Source organism: Durio zibethinus, chromosome 6 (assembly GCF_047325235.1).
Source record: "Durio zibethinus cultivar Kanyao isolate XHJ-2024 chromosome 6, ASM4732523v1, whole genome shotgun sequence".
Lineage (NCBI taxonomy): Eukaryota > Viridiplantae > Streptophyta > Magnoliopsida > Malvales > Malvaceae > Durio > Durio zibethinus.
This window is the reverse complement of record NC_143167.1, coordinates 9,738,060-9,758,538: the sequence shown is the minus strand read 5'-3', so window position 1 is coordinate 9,758,538 and position 20,479 is coordinate 9,738,060. Positions and strand designations below refer to the sequence as shown.

Genomic DNA, 20,479 nt, shown 5'->3' with positions numbered 1-20,479 from the left:
ATGTTCAAATTAAATGACAATACAAGAATCCAGCATATCAGAGTACAAATGAGAGATTCACCGGTTCATTATTTAAATATGAAAGAGGAAGTGGATTGATGACCATGGTATTATGACATTGTGTAGTATATCAAATGCCAAAATTACCCCGAGCAAGCCTCAAAGAATGACAAGAGGATTATTCAAAGATTAGCAGCAGGATTTGTGTTTGATGAAGAAATCCTGTATAAAAAGAGCTGAGACTAGATATTGCTAAGGTGTGTAGACACTGTTGAAGCAAAAAAGATACTTAAAAAAGTGCATAAGAGAATTTATAGAATACACACCAATAGGCATATAATGTCTAAATAGATTATGAGAGCGAGTTACTACTAGTCTACATTGAAAAATGATTTCACTAGTTACGCCCGAAAGTGCCATAAATGCCAAAGTTAAAAGGATAAAATTAATTCCTCTTTAGTCTCACTATATATCTTGGCACTGTCATGGCTTTTCTCTACGTGGAGAATGGATATGATCGAACTTATAACCCCAAAAGTTTTGAACGGGCATTGTTTTATCTTTTAATAATTAATTATTTCACCAAGTGGGTGAAAATAACTTTGTATACTAGTATTACGCAATCAGTGGTGTGCAGATTCATAAAGATCTTTTCATATAATTTTAGCTTATTTATGAACTTCTTAAAGATCCTTTTATAAGTTCACCTACAGAAACCTTTTTATGACTTATCCTTCATCTAAATGATAAGGTTCAGTAAACTTCTAGTGATGTCACAAGTAGCGAATCATCCACGTCATCATGATCTGAATACTTTATTGGATCATTCAATCAGTAAGAGTGATGGGCAGTGTATACAAAAGGTAAGAACATAGTCAATGTAAGTTTATGACTCGCGTTTACTAGAAAGCTCTTGTTGATGACCAAAAATTACAATGATCTATCCTCATCATAATAAAATTTCAAAGATTATTCGAGCCTGTCAATCAAGGCTGTAAATTCATTGAACACATCAGTGTAGGTCACGTGCAACCTAGAACATCTATAAGCATCATAGGCATGTTATTGCCTCAAACCTCTTTGGCCTAAGTGCGCCATTGTCCCTCTAAAAAGCTAACCACAAAGGATCACCTCCGCGTAGCTAGTTAGTAGGCTGAGGTCTCATTCGTTAATGAAATTAACCAGACAAATCACTCTACTAACTAAGAATGACCATGTAGTACCACCCATAAAATCAAGAAAGAGCTTTTAATTTTTCAATTCTTATTATGTTGGAACCTGATAAGTTTTCTCGTGTTGAGTCAACTTAAGCAGTAGGTTCCACTCCTAGTGGTGCCCTTTCGTAAATTTTTTAAAATTTTAGCCTTGTGACCATACTCCCATCAAAACCTAAAGACTTTGATTTCTCATAAGGTGTTGGCAAAGTCTTAAAAGTAACATATGTCTATACCTAATCAACATCATTTATGGTTGAGACTAGAAAGGTATCTGATCATCTTTGAGCCCTTAACTTTAATTCTTGATTAATGGAAACATCTTTGGAAATTGCTAGTTTGCACCTGGGCCTAGCTCAATTTTACTAAACCTAAACATTGTGCCTAAGCCTCTAAAGTCTTAATCACTGCCCATACCACTATTTTGGGCTAGTTTCCCACAGTCCAGGCTTCTAGTATGCCTCAAGGCTTGGTCCTCTTAGTTGTCAGACCCTGCCCTGCTAAAACTAGAACTGCACCTCGACTTAAAGAAAATCGTTGGGCCTGAATCATAGGGATATGAATAATGTTTGGTTCAAAGAATGAGAATTTCAATTAAATGTGTTTTTAAAAGATAATTTTGAATTAGAGTTCAATTGACTAAACAGTCATTATTCTAGACGTTGATATCCCATTTAAACAGTCATAATATTTTACTTTTATTCATTTTTAATTTGTTCTTAGCTAGACTTTCTTTCGATAATAAACACCCATTTTTCTTATTCTTTACCAAGTGTGTATCCTCTGAATGAATTGAGAAAATTTAAAATATTTGTTATGAATTATAATGATGATAAATAAGTGAATGATAACGTCTATAAAAGATTTTTTCATTCTTTTGAAAGAAATCCAAGATGACATAGACAAAAAGAAAATGAAAGAAGTTAGAGAAAATGATTTGAAAAGGGCAAATGAGGTGATCCAATGATGAATGTAGTGATTGATTGGTCAATATAACCTATAAGTTGTGACTAGATAAGAAAAATAATGTGGATCATTTGACAGAATTTATTTTGAGATCGTTAGTGCTAAAAAATTAAAAAGGAATATATGATATGGTAGAATTTTGAAAACCTTATTATCACAATTGAAATTTCATGGTATTGATTTAGTGACATCTATCTTACATGCATTATATTACATTATTGTTCAACTGATACATGTACATAATTTGGTGAATATTTGAATATTTGTTTCGATAATTGCATTTGCATCATAGTTGGGGCATGCATTTGCATCATGTAGTGAACATCAAAATCATGGTATGGCATTTGCATTATTGTTTAAAACATGCATCATTTAGTGAGAATCTGGATTGTTGTATTTGTATTATTTAGAAGGTATTTACATTATTATCAAGACATTTAATGCATACAAGATTTTGACTTTGATAGGAGAAAATATTTGACTTTTAAATCCTTAAATGAGAAAAATCTTTCATGATAAGATTTTTGTTTTTACAAGGAAAACATTTCAAACTTTTAAAGTTATAGAGCCTTTTGTTTAAATGAGCTTTTTTCAAAAATAGTCATGATTTATAAGACTTTCGAGCATAATCACTAAAGTTTTTCGAATGAGAATTTGTAAAATTTTAATTGCGAATCTATAAAATTTATTGAATATGAATCTTTGAAATTTTAGATGAAAAACCCTAAAATCCTTTGAATAAGAACCTATGAAATTTTGGATGTGAAATACTAAAATTTTTCACATGTGAATATTTGAAATTTTGGGTGTGAATCCTTAAGTTTTCCAAATGAAAATTTTTAACTTTTAAGTGTGAATTTCTAAAATTTTCCAATAAAAATATTTGAATTCTAGATGTGAGCCTTGAAATCTTTGGTGTGAATCCATGAATTTTTCAATTTTTTAATTTTGAATTTTGGATGTGAATCTCTAACAAAAATCTTTTGAATGCGATTTTTTGAATTTTTTATGTGAATTTAGTAATTTTGAATGTGAATTCCTAAAAATTACAATGCGAATCTTTACAACAACAAATTCTTACCAATATAAAAATCTTGATAATCTAAAATTCTTACGAACTTGAATTCTTATGAATCTAAAATTCTTGTGAACTTGAAATTATTACGAATCTTAAAATCTTGTAAATTGAAATTCTTGCGAACCTAAATTCTTGTGAATCTGTAATTCTTGCGAACCTTAAATTCTGACGAACCTGAAATTCTTGCAAACCTGAATTCTTGTGAATCAAAAATCTTATGAATCTAAAATTCTTACGAATCTTAAATTCTTATGAACATGAAATTCTTGCAAACTTGAAATTCTTATTAATTTGGAAGTTTTGCGAAACTAAAATTTTTGCAAATCTGGAACCTTTATGAAAACAAAATTTTTACGAATCTAGAACCTCTGAAAATCTTGAAATCTTTGCCAATTTTGGAATCTTAGAATCATTCAACTCTTGTTATAAAACCTTGTGAATATTTGAATTTAATGACGAACCCTTGAATTTTCAAGTTGTAAATATTTGAATTTTAAATTAAAAATTTTTTAGTTTTTTGGAGCCGAACAAAATGGATGCCTTTTAATCTTTCTATAGTTCCTGTTTCACAGAAAATGTACAAAGATGGGGCAACTATAAACACCCTATTTTATCTAAGAAAATTGTCCAAAATTGAAATAGGCTTTCGATCCTAAATTGGGCCCGATTGGAAACTTTGGACCTTATGGGATAAAAGCCCAAAATTTTTTAACTTGATTCTAATTCTAATTTTATTTTATTTTATTTTCAGTTTAATTTTTAATTTTAGTCAAAAGTAAAAAAAAAAAGGTCAAAAGTCAAAAATCAAAAATCAAAAAATAAGAAAACAAAAAGAGGGAAAATCAAAAAAATAAAAATGTGAAATTATTATGAATTTAGTCCTAGATTTGATTTTCGAAATTAATCAAATCAAATCACACAAATTAATTGACATAATCATAATGAAATCACAGAGTCGGTTTGATTTAGTTTCCAAATTGAAAAGAATTAATTCTTATAAACAGAAGTAATCATGAACAAGTAAAGATAGGCAATCAAGAGAAAACAAGCAATAATAAAACTCAATTAAGTAATTCTAGTAGCAAAGGCAAAGTTTAGGTTTGATTTTAGGTTTTTTACATCTAAAATTTTCGTTTTGGGATTTGGGGGAATTGGGTTTTAAAACTTGAAGCTTTTGAAAATGTTGAATTTCTAAATTTCTAGTTTTCTTGGAGCTTCTAGAATCAATTTCAAATTTCTGGGTTTTTTTTGGAATTTAAGAAGTTATCTAGGAAGTTTAGGACTTTTGGGATTTTTTTGGAAGTGGATTTGTACCTTTGTGTTTTAATTTGGCTTTGGCTTTTACTTTTTAATTTATTGAGGCTTGTGTTTTGAATTTTTAGGGAAATTTTTTTTTTTTGATTTAAATTGAATTTTTGGGTTTTTAGGAATTTTTTTGGGTTTTTTGGATTTAGTTTGATTTTTTTGACAAAGGTTTGAATTTCCTAGTGAGTTCCACGTTGACCAAAAGATCTTGGTTGTGGTTTCTGAGTTGTTTTTGGGTTTATTAGAATATTTCGGTGGTCATTTTGAAGTTTTTGCCATCGAAATTTAGGTTTATTTTAGCCAGTTGAACTTTATGGCAAAGGTTTTTACAGAAAGGAAGAAGAAAAACGAATCTAGATAGAGAAGTAGTAGAAGCAAGTCTAAGGAAAATAAGGATTTTTGGCTTTTATACCAACCCAATACGGCACTGTTTTAGGACTTAAGATCCGGTCCTAGCTAAAGTGGATCAGCACGTGAACCCACTTGATGACCCGACTCAATAGCAAGTTTTTTTTTCTATTTTCTTTTTATTTTTTTTATTTTTTATTTTATTCTTTTTATTTACTTTCATTTTTTGATTATTTTTACTATGTGTTTTATTATTATTATTGCTAATTAAATTAAAGAATGAAGAAAAAAAAATTTTGGTAAGATTATTATTTATGATTTTTTTTGCGTGATTATTAATTAATTGCATGATAACTTATATTAATTGCATGATGTATTATATTATTGCATGATATTTTATATTCTTGCATGATATTATTTTCATGATAATTTTTATTTATTTTAATTGATTTTTCTCCTTCATAAAATCCTACACATATATTGGAGGTTCATTTTTGACACAATATCTTAGCAACATATTGTAAGATATTTCTAAAAATATTTTTTTTTTTATAATTTTGAACCTCTAATGATGAGATTAGTAAGGGTATTACAAATAGCAATCTCTATGTAAATTCTTAGGTTTTCTAAATTTTACCAACATGTTAAAGAATTTAGCTAAGAATTTTAGATACCAAAGTTCTAAATCTCGTTATCACAAATAAAAATTTTTACAAAAATTAAATAAATATAACGATGAAGCATCTTCAAAATGGCATACTAATCTCCATGAATACTTCTAAAATAAAGAAATTATCTTAAATTGCTTTCAAACTATTGGAATAATTTAAATATTAATTTTCAATAATTAAGCTATTTAGTAAAATTACAAAGATATTTTAAGGCTTAGATAACTTGAAATCAAACCGGTACTATCTTTTGGATGGGTATTGTGAGAGTACTATAATTTTCTCACATGTAACTATACTCTTGAACTTAAATCTAGTTTCGTAAATTATAATCTACCATTTAAAGATACTTAAATCAAACTTGAAACTTCTCTTTAAATTTAGACAGATTCAATTAGACGGTCAATCACACATATATAAAAAATATTGGTACGACTCTTTAAAATTTATGTCTAGCAATAGGTTCACGAATTTATACGTTATGAGAACTTTAATAAAAAAAAAAAAAAAGTTATTTTTCCTCATTTCCTTCCAAATTCCAAATTAACCATTATATCTCATAAGTTGCCTAAAATTTGCTATTTTTATGTTTTTTTTTATTGCAAATTCAGCTAACAATAACAGATTTTTTAATAGAATGGCAAAGTTTTTGTTGAAAAGCCTTCAACTGAAGAGATTGTCTAACATTGTGTTTTTTATATGCATTTCAAGGGTTCCTTCTTTAATATGTTACGCCAATATTGAGGCCCAATCTCTAAAATCAACTCTAGCTTGTTTAACAAGTTTCATCCCAAGAAAATTCTTCGTGTTTGATTGATTGTTTACTTTTCTGTTTTTTCATTACAAAGTAAAAGAAAAGATAGGAAAACTCATACACAAAATCTTTTCAATAGGATGTGAATCCAACACGATGTTAAAGAAGCAATCTTTTCATGAATTCAAAACTACCCAATTACATTTACTAAATTTGATGCCCTTGGGATAAGAGTAAAGGATTTGAATCATTGGATCTATTACTATGGCTTTAACACCTAAGAAAAGACTTTCTTTCTACCTTTGTTTGCTTTTAATTGATGGTTTGCTTGGACACAGAGAACAACCAATGAAAGAACTATTAAGTAAAAAATGCTCCAATCAATTAACCATCTAAGTTAACGGAAAGTATAATCAAACGATCCATCAATTATATAAGAGACAATAATTTAACATAATTCAACTTAATCAATTTATATCCATGAATGAGAAATAAGATGTACTCATTGTAAAAAATTACAAATAAACATCAAATCAAATACTTATAATTAATACCTATAGATCATCTCATTCTCCTCTAATCTTATGGAGTATTCTCAACCCAAACAAACGCATACCTATATATACGCATACATTATATCTATGTGGACTATCTTATTCTCCTCTAGTCTACTCAACATATGCACTTATAAATACGTTAATTTTTTTAGTCCTATAGAGTGTTTATCCCATAAAATCCTATAATTCTCTAATATCTTTTTTTCATAATATGTTATTTATTTATAATCATATTAACTTACTTATAAAAATCCCTTTTTATCTTAAATTTTTTTTTAAATTTTTTTATCCATCAAGTAATATTTAATCAATTCTAAATAAATCTCTTATAAAATTTAACTCACTATTTCCAACAATAATAACTTAAAACTCTCTTTTGAAATTTAAGTTACTATTCCTAATAACAACCTCATAAATGATATTACTATCTTGAATTAGAATATAATGATGAATCAATTTGAAATACGAATATCCCTTTACAGACATTGGTAAATTAGTGTATAATCCTTGATTTGATATTTTATTAGTTTGAATGTTTATATACATACATACATACATACATACATACATATATATATATAAGCATTCAAACTATAGTTTAAATATATATATATATAGCAGCTCATTCAATCAGAATGCTATGACACAAAAATTCAACTTTAATTTGAGTACATTGTATTTGGGTAGGTTGATCGGACCTAGTCGTCCCAGGATAATACCGAATATAATGGCATTCATCTGGACATGAAGACAGATATTTTGCACTTATTAATCCATTAAATCCGGAATAATAGATGATGGTTTTGATAATGGCCAGTCAAAGGGTGGCGAGCTGGTGCTATAGTTTGAGAACTGTAACTCCATTGAACACCAAGTTGATGGTGTTCATTAATATTTAACAGAACCACATAGATGGTGTTGCAGCAATTTCAAAGTCTAGACTATCGACTTCGAATTTCAGTTCTCCATCATCCAAACAACAATCTCCACCAGCTTGTGCTCTGTTGGAGAGCCACGTCATCAAGCTATATATAAAATTCTCCAAGGAGCTAGAGCTAGCATTAAAAAGAAATTGATGGTAATTAATGAGACTTTGTTGTTCCAATTACTTGCCATACACACCGACGATCCTGTGAAAGTAATGAAAACTTTTCAACAATTCTATACATCAAAGATAAATGGTAATCGAATTTGAAGTTTAATTCGATTAATTTATATAATTAATTTTAATAAATTTTATATTCAAATCTTAGTGCTTACACCTTTATTTTTATATTACATCTTTAAAAAAAAAAACTTAAATAATAATCTCAGGGTTAAACCAATTTGATAAATATAATAAAGTATGTGTAAGTCATGTGCATGGCATTGTCTTGTTTTAGAAAACAAAGATTCTAAAAAAATTACCATAGCCCATGGGTGAGTAAAGAAATATATATGCTATGAGAATGATCCTTAGTTATAATATACAAAGATTCTTCATTGATTATTGATTTAATAGAATTGCATGTTATCTTGACGTTTGATTGTAAACTGATAAAATTTTATGTTTGATTGTAAAAGCAACTGTCATCCTTTTCTCTACTTGCCCAATGTTGCAATAGAGAAAGGCAACCAAGTGCCTTCAATTTAATTGAGGAGGTTTTTTTTTTTATTTATTTGTATCAACCTGCTTTCAACCTAACCCAAGCAAAAGAAAATGTTTTCGGCCTAAAACCGGAAGAAATGGGCCGCCAGTAAGCCGATCTTGATGATCTCTCAACCCAGATATCCCATTGGGCTTAATTATGATCTAGTGGACGTCTTTTTTATTTGAATATTGGTCCAATCAGACCACATATCTGACAATAGTTGGATGGACTTAAACATGTCCATAGCCCACAAGATGACAGGTCTGACCCGATTTGATCTGGGCTTCCTACATGATATTCCAAGTCTCGAACGATTTATTATTTTATTACTAAAACAATTTTTTTAATTTTAATTTTAAGATATATTTAAAAATATTAATATAAAAAAATATTTTGTATAATAAAGATTCTAAACAAACTTTCATGACTCGACTGAAGAACCGATCAAAAATGTACTCTCTAATAATAATCACCTTTTTTAATAGGAACGATCGAGAATTCAAATTTTTTTATTCAGATCTGATTTTAAAATCATATAAATCTATAAAACGGAGTTTTAGAGCTATTTATTTATACGTAAATCAAACCAAATGCAATGCACTTAGGTTGGGCCTCAAAACAAAATTTTAATTTTTCTTTTTATTTTTATTTTTCTAAAAAAAAAAGTTGCACCTTTAATCAAATAAAAATAATAATTTTTTATTCACCAAAAATTCTAAATTTTAATTAGTACTAGCAAAATTGAAATTATATATATTTTTAATTTACTCCACAAAGTCGGATGCATTGTACCCTTGTTTATTCTTTTTATCTTTTTTTTTTTTTTTTACTTTCCCCCCAAGCATACAATAATCTATAAAGAAAAATATTTCCACAAATAGAACAGAAAAATTGGGTTTCCAAAGAACTACGGCAGGTGCGTTAAAGCTCTTAGTACACAATTTCCTTCCATGATCCATTGTCTATCAGTATCAAACTTCCCTTTGTCCCTCTTTTACAATTCTAAACATTTTTTTTTAGGGTTCGCGCTCCCGCAGGCTTTCTGTACGGTGCGTTTTCTTCTCTCTATTTTTCTTTTTCATTTCTGTCTCTGATCTTTTTTTTTTTTTGGTCATTATACCAATTTTTCATAGATTTTTGGTTATAATCATATCAACTCTAATAATGGCTGGAAGCTCTCTTATGTAGGAGAAATTATATCTTTGTTTTATTGTTTTTTTTCTTCTTAAGATGGATTGGAGCTTGTGCTTTGGCATTTTTCTGCCTTTGGGATCCAATTGATTCATGGGTTGTGAAGCTTGTTTTTCATCCCATTTTAGGTTTTTGATGATCTATGTTAGTAATTAATGTCTGGGTCTTTGTGGATTTGAATGCTTATTTTAGTTTCATGTCTCCTTCATTATTATTATTATTATTATTAGTTTTAGGTTTTTCTACTAAATTATTATTAGTTAGTTTCTGTTTTGTTTTGGTCCCTATAAAAGTCGAAGAAAAGGCGTCTGAATTGTTTTTAGAATTTCTTTATGCTTTCAATTATTAGGTGTGGAATCTTTGTCCTGCTTTATGAAAATGCTGCATTTGTTTATAACTCTTTGTGCTTGTCTGATTTCTTCACAAGTCACAACCAACAAACGTGAATACTCCCAGGCTCCAAAAATGTCTTGTAATTTACTGCATGATTATTTGATGTTATAATTCATTCTTAATTTAATAAGAGCGTTGTAATAAATGTTATGTCTGAAATGAATTTTATACTTGATGTGGATAATATTGAAGTAATTATCAATAATAAGTGCTTAACTGCTTATTTCTCAAAATTACACTTGATTGGAGATTGGATTTGAGAAGTAGACCTAGTTACACTTTTGTTATGATTAGTTAGGTTCTTTTAGTTTCAAAATTTTAAGTGAATATTTAGTTAACATTTGCTTTCATTTGAGATGAAGTGAACTCTGCCTGAATAATCATGGATGCGCATTGTTTGTGAACTGAATTGTTGTTCTTTGTCTATGAACAGCATTAGAAAGACCGTAATGGTGAAAGCATATACTCAAGAGCACGTTTACAAGCATCCATGGGAGCGAGTAACTTCTGCATCTTGGCGCAAGTTTGCTGACCCTGAGAACAAACGTACCTTGTCTCATATTCTTGAAGTTGACACATTGAATCAAAAACTTGATCCTCTCTCTGGTAAGCTTTACACTACTCGTGCTCTTACCATCCATGCTCCTGGGCCATGGTTTATTCACAAAATCATTGGCCAGGATATCTGCCACTGTGTTGAATCAACTGTTGTCGATGCCCCATCTAAGTCAATGCAACTTACAACCCGTAATGTCAGTCTTCAAAAGTTTATAGAGGTAGAGGAGAAGATTCGGTATGACCCTCACCCAGATAATCCAACAGGCTGGACAGTTTGTCGACAAGAGACTAGCATTCATATTAAGCCATTATCAGCTCTGGCATCCATGGCAGAAAAGGTTGAGCAAAGATGCGCTGAGAGGTTTATGCAAAATAGTGTGAAGGGTAGAGAGGTTATGGAGAGGATCTGTAAGTATCTTGAAGCTGAATCTAGTGGGATGGCTCTATAATTTTGACTTCCCACACTAAATGTTTCAGCCATCTCTCTCATAGAGTAGGGAATAACGACAGAATGTAAGATGCAAAACTGTCGCGGTTAATTTTTAATGTCCTTTATAGACTTGGTGCAAATTTTGATGTAGTTAATATGTAATCTGGGAATGTTACTGTCTCTTGTACTTAAATTTTATGATATAAATGAACCAATGCATTTTGCTGGTAAGACCTGATGGCTGTGTATTTACCAAGGCTTGATCACTGATAATCTCCCATTAGATTATTACATGTTGAACAGCCTTGAGGTCTCATCAAATAGACCTTTGGAAAATGGTTGCTTACCTACTTGTTATTTACGTGGAAGGGGTGAAAATGTTCATAACAGTAATCATCATTCAAGTAAAGACAAACCACAACACATAAATATAAGATTTGCAAAGGATTAAACACAAAACAAGGATAAATACAAGGAAAAACATAATTGAAATTTTACACAGCTCCCATAAGAGCATCCAGGATCATCCTCATCATCTTGAAATTGCATATACCATTTTTAAAAGTAGAGAACTAGAGCGAAATGCCATATGAAACAGAGTGACACATACAAAGTGATAGAGTACATCAAACCACCACAAGATTAAGACAAATCACTGATGCCAACATATAAATTCTCGCCAATCACAAGATATAGAGGTCTTCATAGTGCATAGATGTCCTAGATAGCCTGTCTTCCAGCATATATAACAATAAATAAGGACACCTCATAACACTTGTGGCCAACTCAGACGGGGTGCCTCGGAGGAAAATGAGCAAACATACTTCAGCACATGAAACTTTATCTCCCTTGTATTTAGATTTTATCAAGCTTGTCTGCCTTGACAACTGGATTGGCTTTAGCTATAGCATCACGAGCAGCAGTGCGATAGTCGAAGGGGCAGTCATGCTTGTCCGAGTAACGGTGTGATTTACAGAACAGGTTACCACAACGACATTTGAACCCTGTTAAACCAACCCTTTTTTTGCAAGTATTGCACCGGTTTGGACCCTCCTTCGGCTTTGCCTCTACACTCTCCCCTGAGCCAGATGCACAGGATGGCTCAACTGAGATGGTCTTTGGCTCCACAGAATTCTGCACATCTACACCACTAGCAACAACGGTTTCACTCACATTGCTGGGTGAGGACCCATTCACAATATTATCAATAGATGACGCAGCAAGTTTAGCCTGCTCCTGTTTCAATATCATATCCTTGTGACACTTGGAACACATATTCATTGTAGCTGCACTTCCAAAGAAACCGCAATTGTTAATGCACAAAATAGGACGTTCAGGAGGAGCTTGGCATCCTGTCTTCTCATGGTCCATTTCTTCACCCCTCCTACACCAAATACAGTTAAATATGAGAATCTAACAAGTAAATTGATAATGCTAAAACCCAGAGACAATTCACACTTAATGCCAGTTGACACGCACATTAAGTTATCAGTAAATGCATAAAAAAAAAACTTCTATAATACTGATAGCAACTGTTTTTTCCCTTTTCCAGCCACAATCAAGCAAAGAAACCAGAACTCTACAAGATGTAAGCATTATCATCTAATGGGTATGTCTGTAAGTGTGTCTGTTCATTTATGAAGTAAAAGATATCCATGAAAAACAAATAGTACTATCTTAACCTTGCAAGGCAGGAACCTTACAAATTGTTTCATTTCACAGAAAAGCACTCCTATAGATTAAAATCCCATGATACATTAAAAAAAGCACACTATCCTAGTCAACCACTTCAAAACAAGTAGTAAATGGAAAAGATCTTTAGTAAAGATGCAAAATGAAAATATTAACACATAAGTACGTAACTCTAAATTGAATTATTGAAATAGTATAATAAAACTATTAAACAAGACTTCCAGTCTTGAGAAAAAATATAGGGAAATAAATCTTAAAACATCTTACAATTTACTCTATTCAGTAATGCATATAGATGGCACATCCAAAGCGTATCACATGTATTAAGTAATATATTAGTGCTAATAGTGACAGTTCCATGCCGCTGTAAGAAGTAATAAAAGAAAAAGAATCATCCATTTGATTAGCTGTTCAGAAAGCTATCAACTTGATAGTAAACAGAGGTTAACAATTAAAACTAAGGGTTAACAATTAGAACTTAGACGAGACACATACAGTAAATAATAAAATACTAAAACGATGGGCTAATCTCTCCTAAATATTTGCTAGCTTTAACATAAATGTTAATGATGCTCTTTAAGTTCCCAATCTGCTCATAATTCATCAAAAATGATTAGAAAAACTCCTGCCTAAGCATAGAGCTTTTTCTTTCACAGAGTGTTGTTTTTCATTGATAAGTGAAAATCTCACATCTTTTTTGCTAAATACTCTTAAAAAATTCTCTCCTGTTTATTTCATTTTCCATATGCCTCTTAACATCAAAACCAAGAAAAGTATGAAAACACATAGACCAAGTGAACAAACAAAATTAAAAGAATGACAAAACAATAGAATTATACCCATAAATTTGTTTTTTTTCCCTTAACCATAATCATCAAATTAAACACACAAAAAGGGGCAAAGAAAGAAGGAAAGACATCCTTGACATGCATGCAAAACTAATTTCACCCATCACAACAAATTTAAATAATAAAAATAAGACTAATACTGCAAAAATTCAACCAAGCTAGCTAGAAAAGGGAAAAGGGGAACAAAAGGGTTAACCTTTGGGCTAGAGAATTTAGCGATAAGAGCCCCTAGAGCAGATTTCAGAGCTCAAAAACACATCCGATAAGCCTCTGTTTTAAGAGGTCCAATAAAACCAATCAAAAAAATTTAGCAATCAATTAACACCAAATAAACCCAAGAAAAAAAACTATTCCAAAAATTGAAGAAATCAGAAGCAAAAAATAAAGATAAGAGATCGAAACCCTAACCCTAGAAGTTATGGACCAGATCGCCCGGGATTGAGGCACAGAAAAGCAAAAGCCCAGAGAGACAGACAAAGAGAGAGATATGTTTTTTTTTTTTTTTTTCTTTTTTTTTTTGTCTCTTCGATTTGATGATTTTAAATGACTTTTTTTTTTTTGTTTTCTATGCGAATTCTTTACTGAAAAGAAGGGTGACGTGGATGATACCAATTGGGTGCACTTGTTGATTTTATCTTTCCTGCTTTTCATTTCAATGAGAATAACGTACTGGACCGTTATAGGTTTTAGGAATAGGACGGTCCAATAGGTGTAATTTAGATGCTTTTATTGTTGCATGTTCGGTAGGACAATTCTTACTTGTCGATTAAGATAGGTTTTCCCGTGACATTCTTCCCCATTGCTTTTTAAGAGAAGTATTCTTTCTATTGACCTTTTGAAATTTTTGCTCAAAAGTCCATTAACTCAACTCACCAAGCCTTAAAGGCTTGAAGAAATTTAAATATATATAAAAATATTGAAAATAATAAAATTTTAATAAATATTTTATAAATTTATATTTGATGTGTTAATATTGTATTAATTTTATATACTATAAGTGAATTATATGATATTAACTCATTAATTAAATTAATTAAATAATATCATCTCATTAATAAATAAGTTATTTAAAAAATATTAATATTTTATATATTTATTTTTAAAATTAATATTTATTTATTAACGATATGTCATCATTGATTTATAATAATGTATAGAATTTATATATTAATAATACATCAAATATATATTTATATTTTATAATTAAAATTATAAAAATAATTTTTATTAATTAAATAATATTTCAAGCTAAACCAAATTGAACTTAAACTTAAAAAAATCTTATACAAAACTTAGTCTGAATCGAGTTAATACCAACTTGACCCTTAGGTAAGTTTAATAATGAAGATTTCATATCTATAAATGATAATAAAAGAAAATCATTTAATTTTTGTCTTTAGGAGTATATTAATTATTTTCTAAGTTTTGATTTAAATTTGGTCACACTTTAGGTACGGTGGAATCTAATAAAGTTTTGGACCTCAACTACATTATGAGCTGCATTTGGGTAATACTCTTCCACTTTAGATAAGGTCAAAACCATTTTAATATCCAATTGGAGAGGGAAGGGTCTAGTATTCATTAGATCATAAGGTAGTCAATGGAATCCGTATAAAATTGAAAAAAGAATTCTAAATGTAACCTAAGACCTTAGGACAATCTTAGTATAAAATTAAAAAAGAAAAGGATTTTCAATTATGACAATCTATTACTCGATCAAAGACAATCAATTGTCATACTTAATTTTATTGTCAGTATTGTATTTACATTCAAATACATATTATATTTATATTCAAATATATATTTCAATAATTAATTTTAATCTTACCATTATAACATTTTAATTTTATCGTCACCATTATTTTTAATCTAAATAAAATTAATTTTAATATCCATTCAAATAAATCTTAAAATATATCCAACTAAATAATTAAAAAATATATAATATAATATGATTTTTTTAATAGTAATTCATTCAATTAACCCAACATGAATTAACTTTAAAAGGTGAATCCAAATCTTATATAAATATATAAAAGTCAAAGCTTTTGGCAAAAATGGAAAAAAATCCTATGTAGATAGCTTAAAATGTTGACATGTGAAAGGTCTTAAAAATCGTCACTTGATATCTAATAAATGCATTTTTTTATTTAATACATTTTTAATTTAAAAATAATTTAAAAAACTAAATTGATTTATATTTATATTTTTATTATTAACTTTAAATCACTCTCAATTCAATTCACATTAAAAGTATTAAAATTTTAAAAATTTCTTAATTTGACAAATTAAATCAATCAATATATAGTTAATAAATTAATAAAAACTACAATTATAATTATAAAATAGTTGATTCTCTAATCAATTATTTGATACATTTATATTTGATTAAATATAGTATCTAACAATTGATGTATTTCATGTGTAAATATATAAAGCAAACATAATTCAAAAAACTAAATTGATTATATTTATGTTTTTATTATTGATTTTAAATCACTCTTAATTCAATTCATATTAAAAGTATTAAAATTTAAAAAATTTCTTAATTTGACAAATTAAATTAATCAATATATAATTAATACATTAATAAATTAATAAATGCAACAATTATAATTATAAATAGTTGATTCTCTAATTAATTATTTGATATATTTATATTTGATTAAATATTATCTATTTGAGAAATTGATGTATTTCATGATATATTTCATATGTAAATATATAAAACAAATATATCAAATTAATTCTCCATAATTAAATTTATGGAATAAAAATTTTATTAATTTATATTTGATCGATACATTTATATTTTATTAAATATGATTTCATTTGATAAAATATTAATGCACATTGATTTCATTTGTAACGTGTTATAATTTTATTATTTGCTATTAATGCACATTGATTTAATTGAAATTTAATTTGTTTTATTGTCATTATTAAATATAATAAATTTAATTTTTTTTATTGTTTTAAATTAAGAGATTTTAAAATGTTAATAGCATAACAAAATATTTCAATATCAATCAACTTGTCATTGTTAAACCATTATTTACTCATAATTTTTATTATTTCAATATTAACTTTCATAATTTAAAATTATCTTATTATTTAACTATATTATGTTTTTATTATTGACTTTAAATTACCCTCAATTCAATTTATATTAAAAATATTAAAATTTTAAAAATTTCTTAATTTGATAAATTAAATCAATCAATATATAATTAATAATTTAATAAATACTGTAATTATAATTATAAAATAATTGATTTTTTAATCAATTATGTGATACATTTATATTTGATTAAATATATTATCCATTTGAGTAATTAATGTATTTTATGTGTAAATATAATAAGCAAATATATCAAACTAATTCTCCATAATTAAATTAATGGAATAAAGTATTTTATTAATTTATATTTGATTAATAGATTTATATTTCATTAAATATGATTTCATTTAATTTCATTTGGTAAAATTTCATTTGATAAAATATTAATGTACTTGGATTTCATTTTATTTTGTTTGTAACGTTTTATAATTTTAAAATCTTAATATTAATGCACGTTGATTTAATTAAAATTTTTGTTTTATTTCCATTATTAAATATAATCAATTTAATTTGTTTCATTGTTCAAAATTAAGGGATCTTTAAATGTTAATGACAAAATAAAATATTTTAATATCAATCAACTTGCCATTGTTAGATCATTATTCACTCACAATTTTTATTATTTCAATATTAACTTTAATAATTTAAAATTATCTTATTAATTAACCTATAACACACTTTTTGCATAAATAAGTTAAGCATAATGCATCTTTAACCACTTTTCACTAATTTTATATCTTTTAGTCACTACTAAAATCTACTTCAATATTCTCTCTAATTTTCACTTTACATTGTTTCTTGGTTATTCTCCTTTTATACTTATATTTTATATTTCTTTAACTATGATATTAGCTTTCTTCTTTTTTTTTTTTTTTGTTGATGATTTATTTAAAGATGATGGGTATATACAAGAAAAGTCTTTCATCAGTAAAGTCACTATTATGAAAGTTATACCATTTTTGGTTAATACTATATGTCATGTGGGTATAACAAGAAACTATCTAAAGTTTATAGAAAATTCCAATATTATTCCTGCAATGTTGATGTCCTTAATCCAACTCCAAGGTAATTAGTATTTATATTTTGTATATTTGATACATACAAAAATTATTATTCCATGATAATGATAAAAAGTATTTTAAATTATTATATTATATTTATAATTGTAGAATTATGCATTTTTTATAGATAGAAGTTGAATATTGAGGTATATGATAATTCTGGAAGGGCCATATTCATATAATTTAATGTAGAATTTAAGGATTTAATTAATAGAGATATTAAGGATCTTTTATGAAATATCTATTAAGGTATTAAGTTAAAAATTATTTTAATATTATTTAATACTCAAATTAATTAAAGATATATTTATACTTATGATTTAGAAAAAAGGAGATTATAAAATTCAAGAGATATTTGAAGATCTCAAAGGTAAATTTTATGGTATTGAGTTAAAAATTATTTTAATATTATTTAATATTCAAATTAATTAAAGATATATTTATACTTATGATTTAAAAAAAAGAAGATTATAAAATTCAAGAGATATTTGAAGATCTCATATGTAAATTTTATGTATTCAAGATGAAGGCAATCAAGTATAATCTTGATACAAGTAATACTAAACTTACAGTGAATAGAGTGTATTATTTTGATCTTCAGCTTAAATGTCAAAACTTATTAGAAGAGGTATGTATAAGGTTATTATAATGATTATGTTTATTATAAAGTTATATAATCTAGATTATAACTTAACTATTGTCAAATTATAAATTACTATTTTATCTATTTCTTAACCTTTATTTGTAAAATCTATTGGCTCATCTAGTAAAATGACATTTACTTCAAAGATAGCAAGAAATACTAAAGAATTAATTGTTGCATCTTTGCTTCAACAATAACTTATGAAAGAATATCCTATGAAAAAAGTTTGTATGCGATATTGATTTTAAGAATAAAATTTTTAATTTCTTAAAATCGAAAACCTTGTTGTCTTTTGTTTATAGATTATTTTGGTTTAATAAATTATAGTTTGAGTTTTCTTTAGAACTGATGATAATTGCATAAGTATATTTAATATCTAATTAATTTATTTTATTATATTAAAATATATAAATTTAAATAAAAATGATTATATAAGTTATGAATTGTTTATAAAACTTCATAGCATATATGATCATTTAAAAAAATTTATTGATATATGAATATATTTCCAAGCATTACACGGGTTTAAAAATAGTTTGAGTAATTAGAAAAGGCTTTAATTGTCCACAATCTAAAATGATTTAGATACCTATTGACTTACGCCTAAATTGGTTGAAAAACTTAAATTAATGAAGTATTAGAATTTTTACTATTTCTTCATTTTAAAAAGCAGTTTAAATTAAATGTATAATGATTGAACTTGAAGTTACTGTTACAAGTAAGTCAAACTTGAATTGGTTTTAAAACATCAATGATGTGAAACTAAAAGTGGCCTAAGTTAAAATAGCGGGGTCTTAAATAACTTAAACTCTATCCAATTGCCACTCATAGATTCAACCTTTCCAACATTTTATTTTTTATTTTTTATTTTTTAAATTATTTCGAACATTTTATTTTTTGTTAGCATTGGGTACATAGAAGAACGATAAGGGAAATATCTAATTAAAAATCTTAAATTTGATTTTGTTAAGGCTTTGTTGGGTAAATATTTTTTTTTTATTTTTATTTCTAATTTAAATTTTATTTCCTTTATTTATTTTAACAAAAAAAAATGTTTACCTGTAGATAAGAATATCAATTTATCCATACAATGGTGAATTTAATTTTTTATCTGAATTGAAATGAAGATTAATATTATATTGTGAGTATAAAGATAAGGATATGTATGATTTTAAATTTTTATTGGGTATGAGGATAGGGACGGATACTATAATACACGTCTTATACCCATACCTTATATATATATATATATATGTTTAGCAAAAAAAATTATTAAAATTTTCACTTCATTCATTATTTATATACCTATCTAATTTCGAACCAATCCCAAAATATTGGAACAAATGATGGTCTCATTATCCTATCACAAGCATGTCTTAGTTCAATATTTGACTCTTTAATTTAAGCATTCATATTTGATCAAAATAGATTTTTAAGGGACATAACGTAAGCTAAGATGAAGGGTTATGAAAAAAGATAAAACAAGCTCAAAACATGTGCTTGAAGGGTTATAAACCAAAGTATCATTTCATCATTTAAAGCACATTAGTTGCCTCATTTTTTCATATTTTCTTTTTTTACTTTACCTTTATTTTTATTTATCACATCTTTTCTTCTTCATTAGTTTCTCTTCAAGAAGAATTCATTCATAAAGAGTTCCTTCTATTTTACTTCTTAGATCATTTGTGGCATTTACATTTCTTTTAATGAAGGTTTTTTTTTTTCATTCTTCATCTTTGAGACTTTTTACAATTCTTTTTTTTCTTTACAAACAAACAAATCTTTCCCAAAATTTACCGCTCAATGTGGAGGATAATCATTGGTTAGAGTTTTTTTAGAAAAAGAATCATAATAAACTTAAAGGGGTAGTAATGGAAAATTTTCATTTTCCTGAAAGGTAAAGAAAGATTGTCATTTCTCATTTCAAATATAAATACTTTATCATTTATTAAACATAGACTTGCTTATAGATAGATCACTGTAAAGGACCACATGCTTATGAGATGTCTTTATTTTGCTTT

At 27.3% G+C, this 20,479-nt stretch overlaps 2 protein-coding genes and 1 pseudogene across 3 annotated transcripts; 1 reads left to right on the top strand and 2 right to left on the bottom strand.

Annotated features, from left to right (window-relative positions):
* Window positions 1-684: 684 nt before the first annotated feature.
* Window positions 685-1,846, bottom strand: LOC149518415 (18S ribosomal RNA; annotated as a pseudogene).
* Window positions 1,847-9,329: 7,483 nt separating this feature from the next.
* Window positions 9,330-11,324, top strand: LOC111284767 (uncharacterized). The gene is made up of 3 exons (XM_022873693.2): window positions 9,330-9,437; window positions 9,542-9,570; window positions 10,539-11,324. Exon 3 carries the CDS (start codon window positions 10,555-10,557, stop codon window positions 11,110-11,112), a length of 558 nt encoding a protein of 185 aa, XP_022729428.2. The 5' UTR covers window positions 9,330-9,437; window positions 9,542-9,570; window positions 10,539-10,554; the 3' UTR covers window positions 11,113-11,324.
* Window positions 11,325-11,540: 216 nt separating this feature from the next.
* LOC111284768 (zinc finger A20 and AN1 domain-containing stress-associated protein 8-like) lies at window positions 11,541-14,168 on the bottom strand. Of its 2 annotated transcripts, XM_022873694.2 has the most exons (3): window positions 14,042-14,168; window positions 13,830-13,903; window positions 11,541-12,477 (listed from the first exon to the last, which is right to left on the bottom strand). In XM_022873694.2, the coding sequence occupies exon 3, from the start codon at window positions 12,462-12,464 to the stop codon at window positions 11,949-11,951; it is 516 nt and encodes a 171-aa protein (XP_022729429.2). In that variant the 5' UTR covers window positions 12,465-12,477; window positions 13,830-13,903; window positions 14,042-14,168; the 3' UTR covers window positions 11,541-11,948. The 2 variants fall into 2 exon arrangements, with proteins under 2 accessions (XP_022729429.2, XP_022729430.2); XM_022873695.2 differs by lacking the exon at window positions 13,830-13,903.
* Between the last annotated feature and the right edge of the window lie 6,311 nt (window positions 14,169-20,479).

What these genes read in the sequence shown, in the direction of transcription:
- LOC111284768 (XM_022873694.2), bottom strand. Translation starts at nt 12,464, where the DNA reads ATGGACCATGAGAAGACAGGATGCCAAGCTCCTCCTGAACGTCCTATT.
- LOC111284767 (XM_022873693.2), top strand. Translation starts at nt 10,555, where the DNA reads ATGGTGAAAGCATATACTCAAGAGCACGTTTACAAGCATCCATGGGAG.